Here is a 16400-nt window from a genome sequence, read left to right on the forward strand (position 1 = left end):
GTTTTTTTATTTTATTTTAAAATTGAAATATAATAATTAAGCTAGATTATCCTATTTTTTTTATTGGTCAGACAAAAGGTAGATTAATTATCATGACAAGATAGATAGATACAGGTAAAATAAAATAGAAAGATCAACTAAAATAAGTATGATGTGTATTATATTTTGTAAAAAATTTAAATCGTGTGACATTATATTTAGTAAAAATTTCATAATAAAAAAGAAAATAAATCAAATTTAAAAGAATTTGTATTTTAGTTTCATATTTGCTTTTTTCTTAACTGTAATTTAATTAATTAAAGTTAACACTGAATGAGTAAATTTGGTAATTGACTATAATACTATTTTTTTTATAAATATTAAATTCAAAATAATTCAAAATAACAAATGATATTTTGAAAAATATAATAAGCAAATATGTGAGTTGAACAAAATTTTTGCATTTGTGTTTTTCTATTCATAGATTAATCATGTCTAAGACTCAATGCTAAATTATACTTGTATTTTCTTATTCAAAATGTTATAATTAAATTTTTTTTTTCAAAATATACTTGATAAAATAAAATAAAATGAGATAAATAGATCTAATAATTTATATATTTTATTTGTGTAAAATATTAATAATTTATATAATATTTTATACGAAAATTATAATTCGTATTGATATAAAAATATAAAATATATTTATAATTTTTATTAAAATTTTAAATTATATTATTTTAATATTTTTATTTAAATTATTTTTATTATATAATTATTATATTTTAAATTATTAAATATAGGGAAAAGGATATAACATAACCATTTTATATTACAAGCATTATTATTTTTAGTTTGATTTTTTTTTTATATTGATGAAAATTGGGAATCTTTTACAACTTCAATACCGAAATGATGCTTATCAAAGAAAAAAAAAACGAAATAATTGCAATGAATGACGACATCTTTACGTGCAGGGCTGCACCAGTGCTTTGCGGGAATGGCAAATAATGACGACATTCAGATTTCAGACCGTACGAAAGTAATAAAGAATTTGGCTGAGAAAAAAGATGGTTAAATTTTCTTTTTGTTCCTTTTTTTTTTAATTTTGATTTCACGTAAATTCTGAATTATTTTATTTGAATTTTTAATCTTTTAAAATGATTTCATTTTGGTATTTTTATTACTTTATTTCGTTAACAACTAAAAAAAATTGCCTACAAACACCAAATGAATATTTAATTGAGATGACATGTAATTTACAATATGGTATTATGTTAAGGTTAACGAAACAATTTGATGAAATGATAAAAGTGAAACCATTTTAAGATGTTAAAAATCCAAGTGGAACATTTTTAGAAACTAATGTGAAACAAGAATAAAAAAAATTAGGATCCATAGGTAATATTTACTTAAAAAAATACCACAAAAAATAAGGAATCCATTTTGTTAAAGCATAAAGTAAATTGGCTGAATGATGGATGCATATAATCTTTTTATTTATGAGTATCTATAATTCAGTTTTAATTGAATTAATCAGTTGAATCAATTTAATTCAATTAATTGATCGGTTACAAAATTAATTTATGTCGATTAATAAAAATGATTTAAATTTTTTTTTTTTTTTTCAATTAATTTGATTCAAAAATTAAAATATAACATAATCGAATTAATTAAAAATTTAATCGAAATATAATATAATCTAAATATAAAATAAAAATATATGAAATAGATCACTTAATTTCATAAAATTTTAGATTTTTTAACATAATACTTTAGTTTTTGAATATTTTATTAAATAATTTTCTTTAGTTTGTTTAAAATATGAGAAATTAAAAATTTAAAATATAGTCTAATTTAAATGCATTTATTATTCGACTAACAGAAAAAAATTAATTGAATCGATCGAATTAAATTCAATCGATTAATTTTTAAAATTTATAAATTTGGTTCAATTAATAAAAATAAAAAAATTATAATTTAATTAATTTAATTTTAAATAATTTAATTTAAAATTAATCAAACCGACCCAATAAACACTCCTATTTCTATTCATATTCATAGTTGTATTTGAATCCACCCTTTTTCCATGTAAAAAGAAGCAACAATATTTGTAAAGCCTAAAAAGGCATGGATTCCACATTGGAGTAAAAACAATAAAGGAGTAAAGGACAGGTTGGGCCTTGTAAAGTAAATAGGTCATATGAGTATTGGGTAATTTTTATTATCCATTCCATTTAAGATCTGCCCATTTTGACACCCTTTGTTATATTGGTTTGATTATGCTCCATTGTTTTTCAATGCAATTATCATCATTATTTAGCACTTACAAAACTCAGTCATGAATTGTTGAGACATTAAAGTGTATTAGGCTAAAGAAATTAATTATATTTTTATTATCTAAACTTTATGAAAATATACAAATTGGTACTTAAAAAAAATATAATTTGTATCTTAAATTTTAAAATAATATATTATTTTAAATTAAAATTTAATAATATTAACTTAACTCGTTTATATAATATCTAATTAATATAATTTTGTTATATATCTGTCATTTGTTAAATAAAAGTATTAAATATTTTGTAAAAACTTCATATAGATACATGTGATTAAAAATAATTGATCGATTCTAGATAAATTTTTTTAAGTGCTAATTCATATATTTTTTAAAATTTAAGTACCAAAAATAATAATGAGAGGAGAAAAAACAAGTTTCTTTAGAATAACCATAATTTTGTTAATCTATTATCAAATGTCTAAAAACCAGAAGAAAATAGGCACAAATATTCTCCAACATTCTTACATACAAGGTATTGAATTTTATTGCAAGCAAACTAGCTATGCAGAGGGGAAAAAAAAAAAAAGAATTCTATGGCCTAGCCTATGGCACTTAAAGCTAGTCCTTGTTCTTTATATGAGCTTGATGTGCATAAGTAGTTCAACACACATCACATGTCCAAGCTCTTAAGGGCACGACTCAGATTGAAACTCATTTGTATTTCTATGCTTTAGTTACAGTCATTTGTTTGACATTCTTGCTCTGGATTCTGAGGAAGTGGGCTTTGTTGACATGCCATGAACACCTGTATATGTGTAAATGGCCATTTTTTTACTTTAATTTCGAGGCTCTAACTTATCTTGGATGGTAAGTGAGCATTTCCCGAACTTTCTGCAATTGAGGCTTCAATGTCTTCGACGCTAAATGATGGATCATGATCAAAGGGTGTGATGTCGAAATCTTGTGTTTTAAGGAGGCTTGCATTTGTTTTTTGTTGCTGATCAATCATCATCTTGAGCTGCTTTCCTTGTTCTTCAATTCGCAGCTGCAAATTTCGCTGAATCTGAGCAGGAAAAAGAAACAAGTTCAATTTCATGGTTCATAAACAGGATGCCACCAAATAGTTCTTTGCATTTGATTTATATGTTCAATTAACTTATTAACTTCATTTAAAAATTTTATTCAATGAATTTTTTATTTTTTTTTTTGCTTTGGCAATTAATCTGGTTTAGTGAACAGATTCAGAAGCTCTTTGCTACAGTTGTCTGGGTATAAGTTACTGCATTCAGGAGAAACAGAAATTAGGGCAAGATAAGCTATGAAAATGAGTTGGAATCAAAGATCATTCATGTACCTCTAATTGTTCATGAAGACGCCTCTGGACATCCAACTGAAGTAGCAATGCCTCTGTGAGGTGCAAACCACTGCCAGACAGATTGGAAATTGTGACTGAAATAGGAAAACTTGGTGGAAAAGCAAAAGAATTTTGATGGTAGATTTCAGAAAAAGAAAAGAATGTACTTGGATAGAATAAGAGATGTATGAAGTAAGAAGTTTACTTTTTGACATCGATCTGAGTTACATCACTTGTACTAGTTCTTTTCTCTGATTTCCCTGCAACAAGAAAGGGTATTGATGGGATCAGACTTTTTGTGGATGAACTTCTGTAATCTCATACAGTTAACCAAAGCAAAAAAAGCTGACCTGTGAACATTTTATAGCTTCCTATAGAAAAAATGTCAAACAAAGAACAGTGAAAATTTCCTTCTGGTTAAAACAGTAAAATGGTTTTTATTCTTAAACACAAGGTTGTCATGTCCTGGAAATTATAGGCAGCAGGAAACAGATAATTGGAATATCAGAGTAAAAATGTACGAATCTGAAAAGTTTATATAAGCCAAACAATTTCTGCCTAATAAATGTGTTGATGTGAATGACCTTTCGAAGGGACAAAGGCATAAAGGGTCGGGGTATATGGTTCTGGTGATTACACATAAGTGAGATGTCAAGTCATCTGATTCTGCTTGTGAACACCCAAGGAGATATGAAAGTATAACAATTCAAACAACTAAAGCAAATTTGAGGAGTATCCCTCTTCACAAGTCACTTTAATTGAACTGAAACCTATACTAAATTAAAACATTTAGTGGGGTATGATCTGAACTAAGCTCTTGAATTACAGTGAAAACTGGGAGTTTATGGTCTTTATATCCTAATACTCATACTTGGTATTGCAGATTCAAGCAGCTAAGGAGCAGAAGAATCAAAGCACTATGACTATTCTAAAGGGAGGGCTCTCGCCAATAGCCTAGTGGTCTTGGTAGAACACTGGACTCTTAGTTTCAGGATCAAATCTTGGCAATCTCAAGCATTGAAAAAAAGGGTGGGCTCTCCCTGCCTTGTTGAGGAAAGTAGTAAATAAATAAAAAGGGAAGCAGTCACTGTATCAAGGTATACCTTCAGCAGAGTCTGGCATGTACTTTGCAATACGATATTTCTACATCACAGAAATCAGAAGGAAACAAATTTCAGAAGCATATCTCAACCAACATAATATAATCAACAGTCAAATTTCTTAAAATTGTATCAATACCTGCAAATGGCTTTTCACATGAAAGATGGTCAATCCTTCTGTATCCATCAGTTTCAGAATTGCCTTTGGAGTTGCCTCTGTTAGATAAAAGCAATAAATAACTAAAATGATTGCTGATTGCTGATTGCTGATTGCTGAATGAATATCTGAAGATCTGATAAAGTTAATATCATACTATTACTTACTCTCAGCACCCCCAAGGCGCTTAAGACACTCCACAAACTTGTCATGAAGATCCTGTGTCCACCTTATTCGAGTTTTACTAGCGAGAACTGGCCCGGTTGAAACAGAGTTACCGGAAGAAACAGAAAAGCCCCCAGAAGAGTTGTTTGAAGATTGCTTCTCTTGCTGAAAGATGCTTAGCTGTGCAAGAGGAGAACTATATGAGTTACAATAAGCCTGCAAGGAAACAGGTGGCTATATTCAAGACAACTTCTTCGGTAAGTTAATTGCGGAAACTCAAAAAATAAAAGAAAAAGAAAACTTACCCTTTGATGCTGGTTTCCTCGGAAAGGAACTGAAAAGTGATTCCCAACAGTGGCAGCATTGTTTCCAAGCAAGTTACTATGATTATGTGAGGGAAGCTGACTCCCTTGTAAATTGGTGCAAGGATTTTTGTAGGATTTATCTGAGGACTTCTGGTATTGATTGCAAAAAATTTGGGGTTTCACAAGTGACTGCAATGTATTTCTCAATTCATAGTTGTGCTCATCTTGAGCGACTGATTCAACGGAAAAGTTCTCTCCTGAAACATGAAATGAAGGAAACTGATAATTGCAGCTCTTGTTGTATTGGGAGCAGAAAGAACTACCTCCTTGAGGCCCGTACTGGGGAAACCCCATGCATCTTTCAGTTGCATAAAAGGCAGACGCTGGAGTCTGAAAACCACCCATAATTGTATTGGATGATGATTTATCAGGTCCAGGATTTTGCTGCTGCGACCCTCCCCCCATGTCAGGTGCCTGAATCCTGATTTCCATGTTCCAAGGCTGTTGAAAACCAACATGATTAAAATATTCAAAATTGCAGTCCCTTCTGAACCCAAGGTTCTCTTGGCAATCAATCTTCTCAGTGTTCATTTACAAATGAACTAATCTAACTACCCAAACAACAACAGCTAGCAGATTTTCTTGGCTAGCATCAGAAAGTGTATCTGACTTCACTCTAGTATGAATCACTTATAAGATTAAAAGCCACGCAGAATACCACAAAGACCAAAGAAAAGGAGATTCAGATAAGATGGAGAACCATAGCAATGCTGAATTCAGATGTATGGTAGAAAAATTCTAATTTATATTCCTCAAGACTTGAGGTTTAAGATATGAATATAACTATATATATATATATATATCCTAAAATGGGTTCGAATGAACATTGATATATTGACACGACCAAAGCCCACCCCCTTCAAAAAAAAAAAAAAAAAACACTCATTTCCAGATAATAACATAAATTAAAATAAAAAATTTTGCCCTTGCTTGCAAAACTAATTACAATATAAAAAATGTTTCAAACTTTTCAATCAACGAAGGAACACATAAGACAAAAACCGGAGAAAAAACAAGACTTAAAATCAGATCAAAAGTGAACATCAAAGGATTATTGGGGTTTCAACTTAGGCATTTAAGTCCTTATAATTCGAAAAATAAGATACTTGCATAAATTCAAAATTAGCCATCCCTAAACATTATACCAAAAAAAAAAAAAAAATAGTATAAAACTGTATTTCTTTTTCTCTTCAAGGAGAATTATTCTTCTTTCCTTCCTACAACAATTTGCATCTTGCACAGTGGGGTATCTGAAATTATCAGCAAAAGTTCATGGAGCGCTATTATACTAACATCTTAGTGGATTCGCAACTGTAAGATTCGAAGAAACATGTTCAAAATGCTTTGTGCATATAAGATAAACTGAATTTCTTAAAATCAAACTTTGGATGATCCAAAGCCGATTAATTAAGGCCTAAACATATCGATCAATATTTAATTTCAAAAGTTAAAAGAGAAGAATCTAGCCGATATATATAAAAATTGATGTTTAACCTAAACCTTACATAGTGTTGTATTAAATATATATAGCTCCACTATGTTAGGACAAATTTCCTATCAAATTTACATGCTATATATATAAATAAGATAAATATAGACATAAAGCAAATTAATAGACTTGAGGTAAATTCTAGACGGAGGTGTAATTTAGCGAGAGAAGCTATAGTCTTTGTGAGTGTTGAGGGAGTTGTTTGTCATGAATACTGTCCTAGGTCATTGGATGGCCTACCAAGTGTTTTCATCTCCTTGCTCCTTAATTTATAAAGGTGTCGTAATAAGCCTTCTCAAGGCGCCAGACCGGTGGTCCAAGGAGACTAGGCATGGCTTAAGTGCAACCTATTGGGTCAGGTTCACTCTAACTAAGCCTTGGCTGTGGTCATTCCTAACAGATTTTTCATTAGTTTGTATAACAAAATTTAATCTATAATTATGTCATATAGGTTAACGATTATCAACTTGTAGTTATAAATCTATTCGTAATCTCATAAAGAAAGAAAAATAAAAAACAAAAAGTAAGCAAAATATCATCTTCATAATTGATGTTGAAATTTTGTTGGATTTTAGATATTTAATTAGCGTTTGAATTTTGGATCATTAGATAAAGAAGTTGTAATATAATATGTTTGTCAAAGTAAAAAAAAAAAGAAAAAGAAAAGACACAGAACTAATTCTCTAATTAAGTTTTAAAAATATTTTTTAAAAAAATGGTAGAATTCAGCCTTACATCTAAATAAAGACAGAAACAAAAAATGAAAACACGAAAAAGGTGAGGTGGCATTTTCAACAGAGTGCATCCAAGACAGCAAAGCATTATAAACGATGATAACCATAATTTCTGCTTGGGAAGTCTCGGACAACACATCTGGCTATATTCCAGATTAGGATGGAATTATTAATAACAACAATTGTTGTTAGCATTAATTATATTAATTAAGTGCTTTAATTTTAAATTTTAATTGTTCTTGTACTTTCCTCTATGTCATTATCCGAAGACGTGCTAAAAAATCCGATGCATTCTGGCTTCAAGATCTTATGGCACAAAGCTCGATTCCTTGATTAACTTTTAATTTTTTCATGATGAGAAAAGAATATATATATATATATATATATTTTTTACATCAAAAAAGTAAAATTTTAGTATAAGTAAAAGGGAAAAAAATAAATTTAATTCAAAATTAAATTTTTGATATCTCTTCAAACGTTTTAATCATTAAATCAAAAACTTGAAGATAATAAAAAAAATAATTATGCATAACAATTAGTAGATTCAAATTTCCTTTTGAAATAATTTATTTATAATATATAATTATTGATAAATTTATTGATTTGATCAGGAGAAAGAGTGTTTGAATTTTTTTTTCAATTTTTGTGATGTCATGACAAATTTTTAAGGTTGTCCAAAATAAATTTTTTCTTTAAATTTTGTTAATTTTTTAATTTTTGGAGAGTGTATATGGATACCCTTCTACAAAAGGTAGATCCAAATCACGATGTCTATAATTTTTTTTCTCCTCTGCAGCCTCCTTTACTAAAAAAACTGTTATGTTTCTAAAATAGTTTAGTTTCTTCTTCTTTAGTGTTTTCCTAAAATAATGAATTTTATAAAAATAAAAATTTGGGAATCGAGTTTTTTTTTTCTTTAAAAAATTTGAATAGAATTTTTTATAGCAGTTAAAATTTAATAGTTCAATTGAGTTAAATTTTGAGACAAAAATTAAGAAATTTATGAATTAAAATATGATTACTTTCTTGTAATATAATTCAAATTTATTTGTAAAAAAAAATCTAACTAAAATTACATAAGTAATAATTTCTTTACATATTTCAGTATTTGCAATTTCTATGTAAAAGAGCCTAAAAAGAAAATAACAAAAAAAAAAGAAAGAAAAATAAATTTCTTCTTGACAAGACAATTCAACTTTAATTTAGAGTATAAATTGTACGATGGAGACAAGGATTAATGTAAAGGGAACATATATAAGCAAGCAGAGGCAGTTGGAGAGTTAAAGAACCATGTTCCATGTCTTAATCAAAGGTATTTAAAAGCTTCAACACTTTTTGAGGATCTTTTATTTGTAAATAATGTAGGTACCATATGCCGGGAGAATATTGTTCTCTTCCTTCCTCCAAATCCAATTAGATATGGCCCTATTTAACCTTTCATTTTGCTCTTTCCACTAATGAAAATTTTTTTATTATTTGTTAGAATAGTATTATCTCATATTTAATAAATATTTAATTTTTTATAATTTTATATTTAAATTAGATTCTTTTATTTATTATCGATTAATTTTAAGTTAAATATTTAATATAATATTAGAATCAAAATTTTTTTATTATTCTTTTTAAATCTATTACGTGATAAGTTTATTTCATTTTCGCCTGCATGTAATAGTATTAATGTGATTTTATCTCATATTTAATAACTATTTAATATTTTGTAGTCTTATATTAAGCATCCAATCTGACTCTTTCTTTTACATTTTTCAAATTTATCACATAATAAATTTTTTTCGTTTTCATTTATACGTGATAGAGATCTGTTAATGTGATGTTATTTCATATTTAATAAATATTAAATATCATATAATCTTATATTAAGCATCCAAATTAAAATTAATTGACAATAAATAAAAAAATTTAACTTAAATATAAAACTATAAAAAATTAAATATTCATTAAATTTGAAATAACACCTTTCTAACGTTACTTAATTTGTTGGTTCCTACTTTTTCCAATTATTGGGTTTGAGCATTCTTTGTTGATGTGATACTCTTAAATCATTATATCACGCAATATAATAAAAATAAAAAGCTCTTTGGATGAGTATTAATTATTAGGCTAATAAACAGGTAAGCGTTATGTAAAAATTAAATAAAAACCAATGGAATCAAGAAGAAGACAATAGTAAACAATTAAAAGCGACATTGTATCTCAAATGGATATAACCAAGAGGGCATTGTTTCTTGTCGCTTTATCTTTGTTGGACATTAGCTGCCATAGATGAAAAATTGCCCCCTCAATGCTTTGGAGGGACGTTGTGCCAATTTAGTCACCCTCTCCATTGACAGCTCCCTTCTTCTTTTTATTTGTTTCAATGCTTCTTTTTCCATTTTATTTTTTCTCATTTCCTTAATTTACTGATGGCTTCGATCTTTCCTAATCCCTTTCACGAATTTTGGCCGAAAGTTTCCTTGTCCAAAATTTCAGTCATTCATGTAATTAAAACAATTTTATTTGTTTATTTATTAATTTTTCGAATGAACTTAGTTACACATTAAGAAATAATCTAATCTCTTGTCTCATGAATAATCATGCCTTATCTATTTAAGATAGAGATCCAAGAATTATCATCAAATTCTATACATACTGATAATAGTAAATATCATATGAATTAAGTTTGAATTGTCTTGATTCCTTAGTAATGGAAGAGGTTCTTTTTACCTATTATCAATACCGATTAATATTAAGAGTTTTTTTTTTTGTTAATTTTTTTTATTTGAGATCTTCTTGTATCCGGTAATTACTTTGGATTTCGATTAATTTATAGTCGAATTAGATCAAACCTTATAAGATGATAAATTATTTTAACTTTATTTTTTTCATTTATAAGATTCAAAATCGAGATTTTACTTAAAGATAGTCAAACTCTTTGTCACTTCATGTGTTGATTTTTTATGATAAAATTATTATAAAATAAAGTATTATAAATATAGTAATAAATAAACATGGGATTTTCAAACTTTGATTTTATTGTTTAATAAAAAAAATTATCTATTATCAATTAATTTTAAATTAAATATTTCGTGTATAAAATTCACATTTAATAAAAGTGGTCTCCATCCTAGTTTGATGACCTTTACATGATGGGTTTATTTATGATGATTTTCCTTTTTTAGAAGGATGGGTTTATTATGATTAGTTATAAAATGCACATAGAAATACATGATAATTAAATTTGTTATCTTACACGTGAGGAGTACTGTTGAATCTTTATCTTAAGATAAAGATGGTAAATTACTAATCTATTCAACTCATACATAAAAATGTAGGCAAAGACTAAAAAAAAAAAAAAAAACGTTCTAATTAAGCCTGTTGATGAGCCTAGTGAGCCACCAGGCTTGTAAGCTTGGCTTGACTCAGGCCGAATGTTATATAAAAATTTTCTAGTCTCGACTTGTCTGATCCGAAATATTATTCAATTAATAAAAAGGTTTTTATTTTATTTTCATTCTAAACTATTTTTAAAAATATTAAAATAAAAATTAAATAATTTTAATATTTTTGAACAATGTATAAAACCTAATTGATGGAAGAAAATCGTAAGTTCAACCTATAAATTTATTTTATACTTATTAAAATATTTTAAATATGTTAAATAAAAATAAATAAAAATATATTATATATTAATATAATAATATTCTCAGGTCAAAATTGAGCCTAAAAAATATTCTAAACCCAATCCAAGTCAGACGAATCCATAGTAATTTAAGCGTGTAATCCCGCTGGTGAATACTTTTAGGTCTAAATGTAGAAAATAAAATAAATTTTAATTAATTTTGCGCCAAAACGATTAAAAAAAAACAAAAAGAGATGTTTAATTTAAAGGAAACAAAAGGAGATTTTAAGATAAAAAAAAAGAAATATATTTCATGAAAATAAAGTAAGAAATATATCGACCAAAAAGGAAAAAAAATTAGGATACAAATTAAGCAATGGAATTGGATTAATCTTTCACAAAACTTTTAAGATTTATTTTAGGCAAAAATTTTTATTTTATCTTCTTAGATCTGAAATTATAGTTAGGAAAGCAAGCATTTTTGTTTATAAATGAAATGATGTATAGCATAGACCAGATTTGATGGCATTTCCATGCTTCATGGAAGAACAATTCCCATAACACCTTTTTTAATATTCTTTTCTTGCTGATAATGCAAGAGATAGTGCTTCATAAAAATTAAAAAAAAAAAAAAATTCCAAGCATGTCCAATTAATAATGTAATTGAAGGAATAAGAGAAGTACAATTGATAGGACTGCTCGAATGCCAATTTGCATGCAATTTTGGACCACCTTACCTATAAATTTAGCAAAGTATGATGGCTGAGATTTTAATTTTATGGACTTTCATATATGTTTCATAAAGCTCATAGGCCACTTCAAAAAAAGCAGAAATATAAGCCATTCATACAATATCTTGTCTTCTATTATTTGGAAGAAAAAGGCTGTAGAGGTAGTGGAAACATAATGGGTTTCAAATTCGATTTTGTCTTCACGAAAATAATGTTGTTTTATGGAATCAAGTTGGCTTATTTCTATTAATTCTTTTTCTATTTTTGAGAAAACACTTTAAAAGTTAAAATTTGAGATTTTTTTTTTTTAAATTTTAGATTGAATCTTGAGATAAGTCGGTGAAATATATAGAATAACAAAAGGTTAAGTTGTATTATGCATTTTTAAATCTTAATGTACCAAAAAAGTTATTTTAGAAATTTTTATTTTTTATATGTGTAAAACAATATATTTTAATTCCAAAACATTTAATTTAAGTGTATCGAGTTTTTATTAAAAATAAATAAATTATTTTTTTTATTCATATAATTATTTTTAAGATATATCAAATAGATTTAAAATTTGAATTTTAATACTTATGATCTTATCTCTTATTTCTAATCTACGGACTCTTTTATAAAAAAAATTTTTAAAAAAAAGTTGGAATCCTCCATTCAAAAAAAAAAGAAAATAGTTTAGCCCCTCAATTTTTTCTTTGTTCGATCGGCTACAATTGAAGGCTTAACAAATTTGGGCGAAATCATTGTTATCATTGGACCTTAATCAGGTCGGCCCATACATGTCTTCTGACGGTTAAAAACTTTGTTTGTACTTTGAAGGAGTGGGTTGCGAGGTCCATTCTCGAAGAGGCTTGTTTTCCAGTACTAATTATTTTAAGCTTGCGCACGTGAATGATATAATATGTTAATATTATATTATTTAATAAATTTTGTTATTTTACTAATAAAATTATAATAAATTATTTTTAATGTACAAATAGTGTAGATTTAAAAAGTTTGAAAGTTTGAAACTTAATTTTTTTAGCCTATAATTAATACATATTAATTTATAAACACATTTTCAAAGAAGTTATGAAGAGATTAAAAAATTAAAAAAAAAAAAGAAAATCACAAATAATTTATCAAATAACTTTTAAGTATCAAATCTTGATTTTTTTAAATATATAAATTCTACTAATAACCTATAAAAATATCTCATGATAAAGATTTCGCAACTTTATCTAAGAGTAAATATTGCACTATCATATAAATTTATGATTCATATTTGTTCAAACTATTTTTATTTATTTTCATAGTCAATTTAAAATTATTAAAAAACAATCATAGATCTAATTAAAGTGTATCATTCACCCTTAAATGAAAATTTTTACTATTTTTTAAATAATGAAGAGATATTTTCCTCGTGTTTTGTTACTAATTAATACATTTTGCAACCAATCTTTCTCCGCATTTGCATTACACACTATTGTTTTTCGTAATTATTTCAGTCACTAGCCAAAATTAGTAAGTTGTCAGTCAATAGGGACAAAGCATAGTTTAGCATTGTCTCCTTTTAACTCAATTTCAACATTAAATAATAAAAAAAATGTGATTTTTTAGTTTAAAAGTCTAGTTTTCAAATCCAAATAAAAAAGACGTGCTTTTAAGATGAAAAAAAAAAGGTTTAGAATAGAAAATTATTATATTTTCTCTATATTTCTAGTATTTTATTATTCTATGGATTTTTTTTTTTCATTTCAATTATTCATAACATTTTCTAAGTATACATGCTGAAGGATGAAGAAGCATTAAGAATATAAGAATATGAAGTTTTCTTTAATTTAATGTATGTTATTCAGCTTAATGAACATGATAACTTGAGAAATTACATGTTTTAATCTTAGAGGTTGGAATAAAACTTTGCATAAAGAAAGGAATATAGTAAAGTAAAAGATATTGCCATGATATTCCGGGGCCCATGATTTGGTGTAATACAGGAAAAATTACCCATAATTTCAGACCTAGAGAAAGGTAACTAATAATCATAACCACAAAGGACTGTTTCAGAAATTCATGGCAGTACTCAAAGTTTTAATGTCAGAAGGCTCAGATTGTAACAAATGACTACCATGCAGGTTGCAGAAGCTGAAAGTTGACCACATGTTTGGCAATGGCAAGACTTCCTGTTCTGCCGCTTTGCAGCCCCACTGAATTTTAAAATGTGCCAACCAAAAAAAGAATGAATCGTTATAAAATCTGTCAAAGCTGGGGATTTCGTGTGGGTGACTTGAGAACATTAGTTTACTGTTTTCTTCTGCTGTCTCTGTATTGAAACTATATCTGTAATTTTTTGTTCTTTGGTTTCATGTTCTGCCTAATTTTTGGCAGGTTGGTACTTGGTACTATTTTGTGGCAGGTTTTCCTGCTTCTTTTTTTATTAATAAAACCATTAATTATCCAGAAAAGATAAAGAATCCTTAAAAAATCACATGGAATGATAGAAACTGAAATATGAAAAATTCTACCTTTCCTTCCAAAATATATCCATGGCTCCATCCAGAACAGAAACCTAATCTTGATACAAGTTCAATTTAGCCACCAGGATCATGCACCTTAAACTAATTAGCCAGTTAGGTGTGGTGTTAATTACTCGAATCTGCCTTCCAGTTCAGCCATTTTTATACAATAATAATGATGTGATTCCTGCTATTAAAATAACTGATAGATTATGACCTGGAGGTTCTTAATTATATTTGAGGTGCTATAGGAAGTCATTGGTTGATGTAGGTGAACAGGGATAGCTATGAAATTTCTCCAAACTAATATAGAAAAACCAAGGAAAAACAGAAACTGAAAGCAGAACAGGACAGGGAACGGAAAGTTGAAATGTTGAATTCCATGGGACTTTCTCTGATTGTGACAAGTGATTCTTAGGGAATACATTAAAGGAAAGGTGATGTGTTCCAATCTTCCAATGTCACTGAACATATCTTTATGTAACAGATTAAAGTTGGCCTAGAGGACTTTGCTTTATTTCACTGTGTTGCCTAGATTCTCTTAACACCTGCTAAACTTAGGAGAAAAACACTACAATCTTACCTTGTACTGCTTTACAATTCATTGGCAGATCTTGATTTAACTATCTATAGCTGTTTTTGTCTTGTTATATCTCAAAATTTTTTGTTGTTTTTGAGATACAAATCTTGATCACTACCTGGTTTAAGTAGTTAAACTACCTATATTATGCTCAACATGAACATGTGCACAAATGTTTAATATGACAGCCAGCTGCAATATTTCAAAGGATGCCTTTCGCATTGCATCTCAGTTAGTTGTTTATGGATTAGATTCCCCAAAATAAATAATTGAAGTCCACATTAATGATGATGGGGATCCTCCTCCTACAACAAATAGAAACAACGATAATAAATTACAGGATGGGGGAGGGGGCCGGGCGTTACTTAGTTTTTACTTGTATATGAAGCTTTTACAGGCGAGGTTACTTAAGTGGTTCAACACCATATCAAATGATAAAACACATGGCACATTGGATCTAACTTTACAGGGACATCAAGATGATGAATTGCTAAAATATACGAGGCAGTAGCTTATCTACAAATTGGAGAGCAATTGCTTAGATTTGTTGAATTAATAAGAATCGAATATTTAATTTGTAACGTTTAAGTTCGATTCTCACTATTAATAGTCTTTATTAGTGAACAGTAAGTCCAATATAAAATTTTGCTAAGCCTGTGACATGTCCTGGTCCTGGAATAGATAAAATCCTCTTGCCTAAAAGTTTTGTTAGAAAACATGGAAAGTAATTTAATCCCAACTCCTTCCAACACCTTCCAAAGAAATTATAGAAAACATGGTTATCCATTTCATCGCTAGCAAAGCAAACTTCCAAGTCGCATCCTGGTGCAGTAATTTCAAGGGTACAAGTTATTTCCTCTCCCTTTAGACCTGCAGGGTAAGTTACAAAGGAGGAGGAAATTATTGGCGACTAGACACAGACTAAATCAAAAGGTGTTCGGAAACTATTTAAATCTGGGTCTGTCAGGAAAATGACCTTTCAATTTGCTTCAATTGATAAGGTTTACCTTCATTTTCTATAATAATTGCGGGTCAATCTGCTGTTTTTTCCACAATAAGTCTATTAAAACTCTATATCAGCATTGGTTTTCTTTTCCTTTTCAAAAATTTGGTGGATAGGGATGAGTTTTGATTTTGTTCTCTTGTCTTACAACTCAATTACTGGTGTCATCATCAATTTTTTTTTTAGAGTCCAGGAAATTCAAAAGCGTTATCATCTTCATGTACATAGTCAATCCATTTTTTCCCCAAGGTCCACAACAACTCCCCACTCCCCCATATATTATACAATATTGGTCTCCAATTTAGTTCGGCTTGTAGTGAAAAAGTCTGAGGGCAAAGTTGCGAGGAAATT

The 16400-nt window shown here is 28.0% G+C and overlaps 1 protein-coding gene across 5 annotated transcripts; it reads right to left on the reverse strand.

Annotated features, from left to right (window-relative positions):
• Window positions 1–2698: 2698 nt before the first annotated feature.
• LOC111311558 (uncharacterized) lies at window positions 2699–7461 on the reverse strand. Of its 5 annotated transcripts, none has more exons than XM_089758033.1 (8): window positions 6907–7461; window positions 5342–5842; window positions 5039–5252; window positions 4854–4930; window positions 4718–4757; window positions 3820–3874; window positions 3615–3723; window positions 2699–3323 (listed from the first exon to the last, which is right to left on the reverse strand). In XM_089758033.1, exons 2-8 carry the CDS (start codon window positions 5831–5833, stop codon window positions 3111–3113), a joined length of 1200 nt encoding a protein of 399 aa, XP_089614159.1. In that variant the 5' UTR covers window positions 5834–5842; window positions 6907–7461; the 3' UTR covers window positions 2699–3110. The 5 variants fall into 5 exon arrangements, with proteins under 5 accessions (XP_089614159.1, XP_022766774.2, XP_022766772.2 ...); XM_022911039.2 differs by lacking the exon at window positions 6907–7461 and adding an exon at window positions 6695–6888; XM_022911037.2 differs by lacking the exon at window positions 6907–7461 and having other exon boundaries at window positions 5039–5216; window positions 5342–6889.
• Between the last annotated feature and the right edge of the window lie 8939 nt (window positions 7462–16400).

The sequence above is a fragment of the Durio zibethinus genome, chromosome 1, assembly GCF_047325235.1.
Source record: "Durio zibethinus cultivar Kanyao isolate XHJ-2024 chromosome 1, ASM4732523v1, whole genome shotgun sequence".
Classification (NCBI taxonomy): domain Eukaryota; kingdom Viridiplantae; phylum Streptophyta; class Magnoliopsida; order Malvales; family Malvaceae; genus Durio; species Durio zibethinus.

Bases quoted from the DNA above. Each gene is read 5' to 3' on its own strand.
- LOC111311558 (XM_022911036.2), bottom strand. From the start codon at position 5,932: ATGAACACTGAGAAGATTGATTGCCAAGAGAACCTTGGGTTCAGAAGG. The intron at 5,253-5,341 runs GTAAGTTTTCTT...GTTTCCTTGCAG, and splicing joins GAGGAAACCAGCATCAAAGG to GCTTATTGTAACTCATATAG. The intron at 3,875-4,717 runs GTATACCTTGAT...TTCTTGTTGCAG, and splicing joins CATGCCAGACTCTGCTGAAG to GGAAATCAGAGAAAAGAACT.